Source organism: Gobius niger, assembly GCF_951799975.1.
Source record: "Gobius niger genome assembly, chromosome: 18".
NCBI classification, from domain to species: domain Eukaryota; kingdom Metazoa; phylum Chordata; class Actinopteri; order Gobiiformes; family Gobiidae; genus Gobius; species Gobius niger.
The window spans coordinates 7,898,289-7,912,159 of NC_136869.1; the positions used below are offsets into that span (position 1 = coordinate 7,898,289).

A 13,871-nucleotide genomic window follows, 5' to 3' on the forward strand; every position below is an offset into this window, starting at 1 on the left:
TACTTAAAAAGGCATTTGATCTCTGATTTGGATCGTAATATTTCTTAAAATCATCTCGAGGGCCAGAGTTGGATGATGGAGGGCCGGTTTTGGCCCCCGGGCCTGACGTTGCCAACACAACAATCATATCCATTTGAGAACATGTTTGTAGAGGTTTAAACTACAGTGTTTTAAATGTAGTAAAACCACATAGGGACAGGATTGGTTGTTGTTGTTTACAGAGAATATTGTGCTTCCTCAATAATGGCTTAATAATTCAATTGTAATCAGAGGTGGTGAGTAATGAAGGTAATTTACTCCTATAGATACAGACGCATCTCTGGGATCACCCATTTATGGTCATGTTTGAAAACAGTTAAGGGGGAAAACAATTAGGAGAAAAATCTAAACTTTCTCTAATTACTCAAAAACTGCTTTAACAAATGCTGAATTATGAATATGGTTTTCTACTAAATAAAGATACAAAGACATGGAGAGGAGCAAAGTGGTTCAACAGCCCATAAATACATAAATAACGGAGAATGCTAACATGATGCTGCATGTTAGCATCGGGCTAATGCTAACAGTTTGCTAGCGCCAGCTACGACTGCCGTTTTTTCACTTCTACTGAACAATCTGCTGTGAGAAAATATCCATATGGGCCCGATTTACACTTGACTTTCTTTGTTTGTGATAAATAAGTTCATATTCCACCAGAAAATGACTAAAAAGAGTTTTGTTTCCCAAAAGATTCTATTTTCCCCCTCGGCGAGGCCACGTCTCTATGACGAGATGCCGTCTGTATTTATGGTGATCAATACTTGAGTAAAAGTACAGATTCTACAGGTGAAATATTAGTTGGTTGAGGCACAAACTCATCCCCAGTCTTCCCAACACATTTGTATCATCCCGATTCTTCACTGGGACATGTTTATTGGCACATTTCGGGTTCACTTTCACAAAAATGCTAGAAAACTGTCCTGCAAGTTCATAAAATTGACACAAATGCTTTATAATTAGATCCACAATGTTTTCCCCACAAATGTCTGAGTTTACAATATGCAAAAGGAAGACAAAACACATTTAATTCCATAACTACAAAAAAAAAATCAGGTATAGCTCCTAAGGATTAAGGATTCACAATAGAAAATACAGTCGAAACTCGGAAAATGAAGGGAAGAGAATCTTATTTGTTTAGCGCTTTTCATATGACACAAAGCGCTTCACATGAAAGGGAGGGAGGCTCATTCACTCCACACTGATGGTGGTGAGCTACATTTTTAGCCACAGTTTCCCCTGGGGCAGACTGACAGAGACTGACAGAGGCGAGGCTGCTCACATCTGCGCCAACGGTCCCTCCGACACCATGACAGTCTGCGCCTAATTCAACTAAAAATCTGAAACGACCGGCAATATATGACATAGACTCTTTACATGCAAAGTAACATATGTCAAGCTTTTGTTTGATGATTGTGGCTTACCTATTTTATGAGATTTTTAATTTTTTACAAGCTGTGAGCCATATTAATCAAAATTATAACAACTAAAGGCTACATGTCTCAATTTGCATGTAATGAGTCTATCCTATATTAGTTTCACAGTTTAAGTTGAGAAACAGAAATAAATGCACTTGTAACTTGTGTTTTTGGAATTATATAAATGCACTTTTTAGCGATATTCTAATTTTCCGAGTTTCACCTATACTTCAAATTCAAAGTGAAAAGTACAAATATGTTTAAGTAAATGTAATGCTGCTTCAAAAACATGAAAATCAAGCCCAAATTCATTCTCTGTAAAGCAAAACAACTGTTCTGCATTGTGCATTATTAATTAGGTTTATACCTTTTACTTTGGGGCCTAAACATACTGGATTTGTTTATTTCATTTGGGACAATGAGGAAAGCATTAATTAAAGTTGTTTTGCACCAGATTTAGCTTGGGCGAGTTTCCATTTCAAAACCTAGAACAGAACATTCACTTCATAAATGACCACCTCTGCTTTCATATAAAATAATAAAAGTCTCTGAGGATTTGTACTTTACTCCAGTAAATGTGGAACATAAATATAATACTTTATAACCCACTCGGAAAATATGTGCAAATACTTAAAGGTACACTGCGTAACATTTTGGCCTACACTGTTGCCATCAGTGCAGAACATGGGTGATCAAATAATGGATTTAGATGATAACCTAACCTGTTTAAATCTGAAATTCTACTGACTTTAGTCACATCTCCATGGAGACGAGAGCACGTTTCATTGATGAAAATATCTGTCACAAAATAAATGCTTATTTGTCAATTTATATTTATTGGGTGAAGTTCTACGCGGTGGCTTTAAGTGTGTCCCATCATAGATAATTCCCCACTTATAATAATACTATTCTACTAGTGGTAATACTTTTGACCACCACTGATTAATGCAAGTAATATTAAGAATTATTATTTATAAGAATGATAATTAGAGCACAGATTAGTCAAATCCTGAACATAATTGTACTAACTCACATGTTAGTGTATATGTTGGTAAAATAAAGAATAAAAAAATAACTCAACTTAATGTTGGTGCAGTAATTTCAATACCTTTTAGCTAATTATTTTTACAAACTGGGTCGGGACTGAGATGAAAAGTTTAAAAAGAATTGATTACATTTGGTGTATTGTCAATTTAGTCGTAGTAGTTTAGTTTATTCTGTCATTGCTTTGTTTTAAAGGAACAGGCCACCTTTTTTTTAGTTTATTGTTTATTGAAACAGGGACAATGCACAAAGCCATTAGTCTTTACAAAAGAGGAGATGATTTGTACCAGATTTAGCTAAGCAGTTGGGCTGAAACAACTAATTGATTAATCGACAACTAATCGATTACTAAAATAGTTGTCAACTATTTTAGTAATCGATTAATCATTTTCTAGTAAACACAGGCTAAAATTGAGCAAAAAAGACATGACAATTATGTATTTTGGAGGAAAACCTACTTTGTTTTTAAAGTGAGGGTCTGCAGTGTTTTGTACATTGTAAATTGTATAAACATCTGTCTATGTCTCGTCCAATCAGAAAGCAGAATTAGCACAAAGAGCCTCCTACAAATGTTTACTTTAAGTTTACTCCATCAACATGTTTTCAAGCGGCGCCACTTTAGCTCGATGTGATAAAAAAAATTGAAAAACAATACAATTTCAATGCACCTTTCACAGCCAAGTGATTAATCGATTAATCGTAAAAATGATTGGTAGATTAATCGATTACCAAAATAATCGTTAGTTGCAGCCCTACTAAGCAGCTATTTTCCATCCACATTCCCTGGGCAGGTGAAAACACCAAACATTACAATTGCCTTTTCTAAAAGTGTACACAAAAAACTAAACAATCTCTACAATTTACAATACACTCATCAATGCTGACACGATTGATGATTAAAATGTACTTTTTCAAATTTCGAGTAAAACTATTAAGATCTATAGACAATTTCAGACGGTCTGGAAGCTCATTCCCCTGTTTAATGGAGCGAAATGAGAAGGCACATTGTGTAAAGGCTGGGGATCTTTTTGGAATTACACTGTGATATGTTCTTGCCTGAGCTTAGACGAGTTGATACGTACCTGTCGTGGTAGCTTCTAACTTCACCCCCGAAAATTTTGGGAGACTAGAGAGGTACGTATCAACTTGTCTAAGCTCAGGCAAGAACATATCTCAGTATGTAAAAATGGTGGCCTGTTCCTTTAAACAACAAACAAAACCAAAACATTTTCCCATGTACAGTACGTATATACACAGATAATTGATGCCATGTTACTCCCAAACCCGCAGTGCTGCCAATATAATGTCTCCCTGCAAACAAACAAACAAACCCCTTCTCCTTGGGCTTTTAAATACCTGTGTGGAAAACCTGCAAATCCTGTCGTTTAAACCTCTACAAGCTCCTGAAGAAACATGTGATTATTGTGTTATTTCAGCAGTTAATTCCTCTCTCAAAGGTTATTCCTGTGCGCTGTGAAGTGAATCTCGGTTTGCAGATCTAACACTTGTCAGACATTTCCGTGTCTTTCCGGTTCTGAGAGGGACATGTCGCTCTGGAGGCCTGGGATCCTGCGGTGCGTTCATAACAGCATCAATAATTCAGACCCAGAGCAGAGACCACAGACCGGGACCGAGAGGCCGGGGCTGGTCTGGGGTCAGTTCGGCCGTAAATGTCTGACTGCAGCAGAAACGGCGCTGGGTCATCTTACAGTCGCCTCGAGAGAAGGGCACAGAGGCAGAGGCGCAGAGGCAAAGGCAGAGAGGCAAAGGCACAGAGGCAAAGGCGCAGAGGCAAAGGCATGAGAGGCAAAGACACAGAGGCAAAGGCACAGAGGCAAAGGCATGAGAGGCAAAGGCACAGAGGCAAAGACACAGAGGCAAAGGCACAGAGGCAAAGACACAGAGGCAAAGGCACAGAGGCAAAGGCATGAGAGGCAAAGGCACAGAGGCAAAGACACAGAGGCAAAGACACAGAGGCAAAGGCACAGAGGCAAAGGCACAAGAGGCAAAGGCACAGAGGCAAAGGCACAGAGGCAAAGACACAGAGGCAAAGGCACAGAGGCAAAGACACAGAGGCAAAGACACAGAGGCAAAGGCACAGAGGCAAAGGCATAAGAGGCAAAGACACAGAGGCAAAGGCACAGAGGCAAAGACACAGAGGCAAAGGCACAGAGGCAAAGGCACAAGAGGCAAAGGCACAGAGGCAAAGGCACAGAGGCAAAGACACAGAGGCAAAGGCACAGAGGCAAAGACACAGAGGCAAAGGCACAGAGGCAAAGGCATGAGAGGCAAAGGCACAGAGGCAAAGACACAGAGGCAAAGGCACAGAGGCAAAGACACAGAGGCAAAGGCACAGAGGCAAAGACACAGAGGCAAAGGCGCAGAGGCAAAGGCATAAGAGGCAAAGGCACAGAGGCAAAGGCACAGAGGCAAAGGCACAGAGGCAAAGGCACAAGAGGCAAAGGCACAGAGGCAAAGGCACAAGAGGCAAAGGCATAAGAGGCAAAGGCATAAGAGGCAAAGGCACAGAGGCAAAGGCACAGAGGCAAAGGCACAGAGGCAAAGGCACAGAGGCAAAGGCACAGAGGCAGAGGCACAGAGGCAGAGGCACAGAGGCAGAGGCACAGAGGCACAAGAGGCAAAGGCACAGAGGCAAAGGCACAGAGGCAAAGGCACAGAGGCAAAGGCATAAGAGGCAAAGGCACAGAGGCAAAGGCATAAGAGGCATAAGAGGCAAAGGCTCAGAGGCAAAGGCACAGAGGCAAAGGCACAGAGGCAAAGGCACAGAGGCAAAGGCACAAGAGGCAAAGGCACAGAGGCAAAGGCATAAGAGGCAAAGGCACAGAGGCAAAGGCATAAGAGGCAAAGGCACAGAGGCAAAGGCACAGAGGCAGAGGCACAGAGGCAAAGGCACAGAGGCAAAGGCACAAGAGGCAAAGGCACAGAGGCAAAGGCACAGAGGCAAAGGCACAAGAGGCAAAGGCACAGAGGCAAAGGCACAGAGGCAGAGGCACAGAGGCAAAGGCACAGAGGCAAAGGCACAAGAGGCAAAGGCACAGAGGCAAAGGCATAAGAGGCAGAGGCACAGAGGCAAAGGCACAGAGGCAAAGGCATAAGAGGCAGAGGCACAGAGGCAAAGGCACAAGAGGCAAAGGCACAGAGGCAAAGGCATAAGAGGCAGAGGCACAGAGGCAAAGGCACAGAGGCAAAGGCACAGAGGCAAAGGCATAAGAGGCAAAGGCACAGAGGCAAAGGCATAAGAGGCATAAGAGGCAAAGGCTCAGAGGCAAAGGCATACGAGGCAAAGGCGCAGAGGCAAAAGCACAAGAGGCAAAGGCACAGAGGCAAAGGCACAGAGGCAAAGGCACAGAGGCAAAGGCACAGAGGCAGAGGCACAGAGGCAGAGGAAGAACTGCATTGGGACGCCGCGGTTTACAAACATGTTTCCGTTTAGTGCTACTTCACTGTGGCGGAAGATCCAGGTTTTATACTCGCTAGATGCACAGGAATGAATGTATCTAAGCCTCATGTTCAGCTCATTATAGTCAATACATGGGTTTCCAGTGATATCACGCATAGTTCCGGCGGCCATTTTGAATACTATTGTATCCAAGGCTAGAGATGTTTGGAGTGTGGTTCAGGGCTTTCTCATGGAGAGGTCAGAGCTGAGCCGTTGAAGCTAAATGCTAACCGGTAGCATGCTAGCATCTTACACACTGACTCACTGGTTTCTTCACATAAAGGTGCGTCTCTGGGGCCGTGTTTTTACTGTTATCTTCTTGAGCAATGATTATGTATTCAGTTGTCGAGTAGAGATATTGTTACATGTTGTAGTACTGCATAATTCTGCTTCGGTGTTCAAAATGGCCGCCATAACAACAAAAGTCACATGATTGAAAGGCATGTATATAAAAAAAGTGACATTTCTGTAGAGACAAGCTGGCAACGTCCATATAAACCCCAGAAACAAATGAATGATTAAGCCAGACCCTATATTAAAGTATGATAATATTAAAGACGATGTTTAGTGGCCATTGGATGTGTTTCCTTTCCCACAAAAAGCAGAAACTTGACTGAATATGATTTAGCATTTAAGCTCAGAGGCCACTTTTTTACGCTAATTCTTCACTAAAGTAAAATATAAAAAGATCTTGACGCTCATTAATGATTCATAACCAGGCTTTGACCTCACATTAATGTAGTCGATGGGTTGACAACAGCTGAAAACATCTGGTTTGATGGCTACACGCTAACAGCTATAGGAGAAATACATTGAAAAGGCTGAAAAGTTTCCTGGACTAGCCTACTTGCTAACTGCCTGTCTACAATAGGATCGAACGGCATTCTTCTTCTTCTTTTTGTTCCTATGGTGATGTCCCATTCCTAGCAAAGATAGTTGAGAGGTAAGAGTTTTATCCGAGAGGAAAAGATGGATTGAAAGAGGCCATTTTTGTCAAGAGACGGAAAGAACTCTACTCTTGAAATCAAACCCACAACGATATGAGTATCCCATGAATCTTAAGCAAGCACAAAGACCAGTAGGGAAGTAGAGGAAGCTTTTCAGATTACATCTCTAACACAGTTCTTCCTGAAAACCGTATCTGCCATGAATCAAACAAAGACATATCAGCTTTGTTTTGGACTTTTAAAGCATTTATTTTTCAATCTTGCACTGCTCTGTTCTTTATCTTCTTTCTAAGCTTGCTTTTTGCCTGAAAATGCTGTTCGAATGCTTCCTATTTCCTTATTAAACTACTGCCAAAATCTGAAAAAGGCCTTAGAAAGTGCAGAGGTATTAGGAGAGTATTAGGTTGTCCAAATTTACTGCTCAAAAATGCTAAAGTTACGGCCAATTTCATTTCTTATAATTCTATATAGCCAGACCCCCATGGTAATATTTTGTTCAGAGGAGGGTATTTTAGCATAAACACCCCCATCTTTGCGATTTCTAAGGCCCTTCGTCAGATTTTCTCGCTTTATGCTCCTCCCGTTTGTCGTTTTCCTTGTTCACTGTCTCTTTTTAACACTTTCCCTTTATCCGCTCTGCTTCACCTGTCGCCCAGGTAACACTAAGACCCCGCCCTGCTCTGCCATTGGCTCCGCTCTGCCCAATGCGCTTCCTGCTTCCAGTGCCAGCCAATCACGCCACGGTACACAGATCACATGGCTGTTTGTTTGTGCCACGCCCGCATCGCCAACAACAAAACGAAAACATTCTCATTGTTTTGTTTTGGCTTTTTTTCAGTGTGAACTTTACTTTGTTGTGTGATTTGTTCAACAATGTAGTCGTAACCATTGTGAATAGTGATGTGTGTGGAGTTAATATTATTTAGGTAATGTCCTCTATTGAGTCTATATTGAGTTCACTTGACGTCACAACATTGTAAAGAGCCTATAGTTTAAAATTGAGGTGGAGCAGCTGGAAATTACATGGCGGTAACTATGGTAACTGTCAATTTGCAGAGTTCTGGTATTTATTGCTAATTTCTCTGTGATTCCTGGGCCAATTCACATGACACAAAAACTGTCACAAAGTTGAAAGTCATCTCTTCCAGCACATATGAACTATGGTCTAATTATTTCCTCATTAAAGTACATACGTGACACATTAGACAGAATTTTTGCGAAAACATATTTAACACAAATATATATAAGATTTTGCTTAAGATTGTACCCAGCTTTCATTAGGTTGGCCATTTTTGTGACGTTTATAGTTTCACTTCCGTATTGGACACTGACAGGAAGTGACACAGATGAAGGCAAACAATTTAAAACTGTTGCCATGCCGACTGTGTTAAGTCAGTACGTCACAGCTCTTCTTCCGGGTCTGCAAATGTGCGAGAAACTACACAAAAGTCTTTAATACCACAATCAATATTTCTGAAACTCAACAGAGAGTTACTGAACATACTTATTTATCAGGCCCATTAGCCAGAAATGCTGCACCCACTGCTACAAAAGTAATATTTGCCAAAATCGGTACTTCCGGGTTAGCGGAAATAAATGCTAACGGCGCAGCAGCTACGCTAACCCAGGAAGTAGTGACTTTAGTAAATAATGCCTTTTTAGGAGCAGGTGCGGCATTTTTGGCTAATGAGTCTGAGAAATAAGTAGGTTCAGTAACTCCCCGTTGAGTTTCAGAAATATTGATGGTTGTTTTTAAGAGTTGTTTAGGTTTTTTTCACGCATGTTTGCCGGTCTGCTAGTACCTGGAAGCGAAAGTCGTGACGTCACACTTAACAACCATATGGGAAATGTCACTTCCTGTCAGCAGCTTAAAAATATAAATAAAAATAATGTTATGTTATATGTTATTCAAATTGTTATTTTTAATTCAGTCTTAGAAATTAAGTATATTGAGAGGATGAAATAGCTTAGGGGTCCTGACTAAACCTCTGGAGGTCCAGATCTGGACCCAGGTCTGCCAGTTGGGGACCCCTGAACTAGAGAAAGGACTTTCAGTCATAAGAATCATATGTCAGGTTTGTGAATCCAACTGTCAAATAATGATCAGGGGAAACATTTGGACATTTTCTTTTTGGAAATTTCTCCCATAGAGATGTCTTGGCTCCTGCCCTCGACTGAATTCTAGAATATGAGCCCAAGTTATTGCAATAGTCCAGACATGTAGATATAAACATGTGGACTCATTTGTCCAGCTGGTCAGACGACAGATATTACACTTTCAGTGGTGGTAAGCTATACGTTTTCCCTGGAGTAATGGCTGAACACATCTGCGCCAACCACTCACTCACACCGGCTTCTTAGTTTTCCCCAGTGGGTCTCCCTGCTTAGCTTCCAAGATTAAACCAGGAAACCCTGCAGTTTAGCCCCTACAAACATGTATTGAACTGCATGTGATGCTACATTTAATTTGTCTCAAATGTTAACGCTCCTGGACGTGTTGACTGAAAGTGAACGTTGGACATGTTATGCTAAGGAGACTTTTTTCAGCTTTTAATCATGTGACCAACATTGTTCCATCGTTAAAAACAAAGGAAAAAAACATAGTTCGCTCCGGTTTGCCTGATCTGTTTAATTTGGTCACATCTTCTTTGGTCACATCTTCTTTGGTCACATCTTCCATCATTATCCTAAAATTAAAGCTTGTAATTTCCTTTAAGTCAGACAGCCCCCCCCCCCCAATGACCTTGGGAATAAAGTGTCCTTTCCAAACAGAGAAATGATCAATTCTAATGTGTCCAAAAGCCGATTCAAAGTCCACAATTATGCGTGACATGTCCACGTCTGTTATTCTCAGGAAAAATGGACACTTTCCCAAACTTGCCTCGCTCTTTGCCCCCGTTTATTTCCGTTTTTGTGCCGTCTGCTCACTGATCCTTATGTGTAGTGATTTAAACAACACGACTTCACTGCACAGATCTGTCAATAGCGTTCGTTATCCATCGATAAAAGCTGTCGGCTCATTCACGTAAACACAGGGCGTTTGATTAGACTATGGATTGTCCGGTCGCTGCTCATTAACCATCGCGCCTTTTGAGGAAAAACAAGGTGATCGTATAGACTTGACTTGAAGGCTCTTTTCGTCCCTCACGCTTTGTTAAACTCATTTTGTGTGTTTGTAAAATGGTAAAGTGTTCAGTATTTTGCCTTCTAGACAGGCCCCAGCCTTTATTGTCTAATGTGAACCCCCTACCTCAAGGGTGTTGCTGTTTATTTAGACAGAAATCATTTAAAAGCATTATTTGTGTTCAAAATAAGCCTAAAATTCTCTGAAAACTATGCATTTTACTACAAAATAATTTCCCCTTTTTCATCAATCTGAAATACTGCCCCTGGTTGGGAAACACTGTTCTAGATTTTTTGCTTAACAAAAACTATTTAGTAACGCATTATTGATAAATGTGAATACTGTATATCACATAATCAAGATGTCCTTCGTTAATGTTTTTTACAATTAATTAGAAAGAATGTTTGTTTTTTTAACACTTCATCAAGCAAAACTAGTTAACTAATAGAAATGTTGTCCTTAATAAAAGTAGTATGGAAAACCTGTAGAAAAAACAAAATATCCTGTAACTAGGGATGGGACAATAAAAAATAATATCATAAATTAAAAGTTGACAATTAATCGATCGCCACATTTTTTAATAATCAGGATTATCGCGCGAGAAGATAATCATTAAATTCACCCTGTAGTGCTATGTTGTAAAACCAGCAACAATGACTTTCCTCTCGATTATGGCTAAAGATTTGCTGGTTTTCGTTCTATGTTTATGATTTACAGCAATTTTGTTTCCTTTTGATGAGTTTTGAGTTGAATTTGTTTAAATATACTTTATTAGATCTCACTCAATATGACATTTATACGAGACAATGAAGAGGAATATTTCTTCACCCAATTCCCATCATTTCTGTAAAATCAGTTGCAGTTTCAGTGAATTTTTTAAACCATAGGCAAATATCGTGATAATATCGTTAATCGCAATTATTTTATTAAGATAATCGTGACTCTAAATTTCATTATCGTCCCATCCCTAACTGTAACACATACAGTATAGCAACAAATATATTCATCAAAGCATAGGCGCCGATTTCTGAACTTCCCAGTGGATGCCCAGTCAACAAAATATGTATTAATGCACCAAAGTACTCCAAAAAATATGCTATTAATGCTTTTTTTCAAATGTTCTAACGGTCTTTATAAAGTCCTTGATCAGCCCTGGTTCCCTCAGAAACATAAAAGTGGCACCTTTGGGCCACCCCACAGAGAAAAGCCTGGACACGCCTCTGTTCCAGATCCCACTCTGACACTTTGACAGTGTTTTTGTAGATTTCTCCCTTTGTAGAGTTCACCTTTTGTCTTAAAATAAGCAGTGACATGTCTATATAGCTTCACAATGAGTTACTTTTAATCTTCAATCTCGGTTAATGAGAGTTTCCGTCTTTTTGTGTCTTACATCACAAGGTTGTATCATCCGTCCTGTATCGATCAGTGGGATTGTCCCTGTTTAGTCCCCGTTTTCTGTTTTGTGTGTGATGTAAAATTGTTCTTGTGATTTTTTGGGCAGTTTTGCACAAGGCACGTGATGATAAAAGTTTTTTCTAATTTTTCCTTCTCGTGTTTTTGCAGTCTGTGACTTTCTGAACGCGGGCGCTTTGGATCAGCCGATCAACAAGCAGCTGTCCAACTCCTCCGCCGCTCTTCACTCGCCAGAATTAGGTGAGGAGTCAAAGTGTACGGTGTGTAAAGCGGTGATTCTCAAACGTGTATCGCTGGAGGTGCTTCGGCTTCCTCAGGTTTTTTTTTAAGACCTTTAGCTCTTATTAGTCTTGATCTTAAATGTCAAATGCTCTGCCTGACCAAAAGAAAAAGTCACCACCTGGATGTAATGAGCTGCTCTGATCTGGGGTTGCTGACAAATACGCTCTTGTTCTGCTGCACTTCCTCATTGTTATTTTAAACTTGTGTGTAAACTCTTAGAATGCCATTATACGAACGAAGAGTTTTGTGGTGCTAGGCTAATGCTAGGCTAGTGCATGTCTATGGTAACTAGTAGCCTGTATTAAAAACAGTCTGACCCACAGTGCACCAGAGGCAAATCACTTATAACACCAGACTACCCATATGTGTTGACTGAATAATGTATGAAATATAACCATTCTGCCCAGGGTTGTGCAATTAATCGAAATTCGATTACGATTTCGATTACAACAGTAAACGATTACAACATTAGCATGATCGCAAAAAATCGATTATAATTATAAAAATAAAAATAAACTTTTTTTTTTTTTCAATTTTTTTTTCTTTTTTTTTTCTTTGGCCATTTTTTTTTTTTTTCAAAGCAGACTTGCGTTATTTCAAGCCGCTGGGATTATTTTCCCTTCGCTTTTCACGTGCCATGGCTCATGCTTTTGTCTGACATAAAAACAAACGGCGCTGTGTGATGATGTCATCAGGCCGCGCTGCTCAGTTTACTTGCGCAGGTGTGAGGCCTGGCCAGCAGGGGGCAGGTGTGAAACAGGGACCTCTCTTTAATCAAGGCATACTTGAAATCATTTGTACTTTTATGACTGTCCAGAAAACATAAAGTGTAGTGTAGTGTTTTGATTAATAAATAAATATTATAAAGATTGACTTTTTTTCTTAAAGGCAACAAATAATCGTTTGAATAATCGTGATTTCAATTATGACAAAAATAATCGTGATTATTATTTTTTCAATAATCGAGCAGCCCTAATTCTGCCTTTAAAATAACATATTTGAGCAGCATCAGCTTCCTGGTTGTAAGCTACGCAGCGGTGGATTTATCTGCTAGCTTACCGGATCTACAGTTCCTTGTTTACCTGTGGCCGGCATTACTACACGTGGAATTCACAAAGGAGCTTTCTACAAATCAGATATGGCAACGTTTGGAGGACGACCTCATGATTTAGAAGAGGATTTTAATTCAGGCTACTAGTTACCATAGACATGCACTAGCCTTGCACTAGCCTAGCATCACTAAACTCTTCAAATATAAGAACTGCATGAATTACCAAAAAAAATAATCTCCAGAAATCAACAACACTCTGGATAACTAGGAAATGAGGCCCTATGTCAAAAATCCTGAAATATCCCTTTAATATAGAACTTGCAGTTACGCGTACGACCTGAGGTGTCAGTAGTGAGCATAAAAATTACCAACTTGCATCTAGTGCCTTTAATAAAGATGGAATGAATGAATGAAATGCCAAAGCGAATGCGGGCTGTAATCAAAGCTAAAGACGGTTCAGCAAAAGAGCGTGTAACCTATTTTTTGTGTTAATTTTTTTTTCATGTCAGGTTGTGTGTCAGCTTTTAAAACACAAACAGAATGAAAAACAACAACATGAATAAATAATAATGTTGTAGCTGAAGCATGTAGCTCTGTCAAGGCACTACAGGTCCTACAGTATCTTTCAATGATAAACCTTGAGCAAATGTTCTTTCCATTAGGCCACAAACGCAGTGATTTTTAAGCTACTTTCTTTCTCGACAGCCTCCTCCAACAACCACAGGCCTCACAGGAGTTTGTCGAATCGGAGGAGCATCGCGGCGTTTCCCGACGAGACGCCGAAAGCGCGGACTCCCACGGTCAGACCCTCACCACACATTCAGAAGTGTTGCCTGTAATCGACCCGTTCTAACACTCGCACTCGCCAAAATCAGACGCTCTCGTGCAAACATGACCCACAATCAAAGCTGTGCCTTTTCTCTCCTTTCTCTCTCCTATGTATTTGGAATGGGAATGAAAGAATACATGAATTTATTTATAATGAAAAGAAAGTGTGTGTCGGAATACGAGTGGCGAGAAGTAAATAACAGGGACTCGCTGTGGACGGAGAAAAGGAGGCGAAAATGCTTCTTGAGTCTCTGCAATTTTATCCTGA

At 40.3% G+C, this 13,871-nt stretch overlaps 1 protein-coding gene across 4 annotated transcripts in view; it reads left to right on the forward strand.

Moving 5' to 3' along the window:
* LOC306977695 (uncharacterized protein) overlaps window positions 1–13,871 on the forward strand; it is a 44,314-nt gene that overhangs the window by 15,371 nt on the left and 15,072 nt on the right. For 2 of the 4 annotated variants that reach the window (XM_079576116.1, XM_079576117.1), the window contains exons 5-7: window positions 7,562–7,648; window positions 11,593–11,682; window positions 13,481–13,575. In XM_079576116.1, coding sequence (XP_079432242.1) covers window positions 7,562–7,648; window positions 11,593–11,682; window positions 13,481–13,575 — 272 coding nt within the window. The remainder of the gene's footprint in view (window positions 1–7,561; window positions 7,649–11,592; window positions 11,683–13,480; window positions 13,576–13,871) is intronic. The other 2 variants (XM_079576118.1, XM_079576119.1) reach the window with 1 other exon arrangement.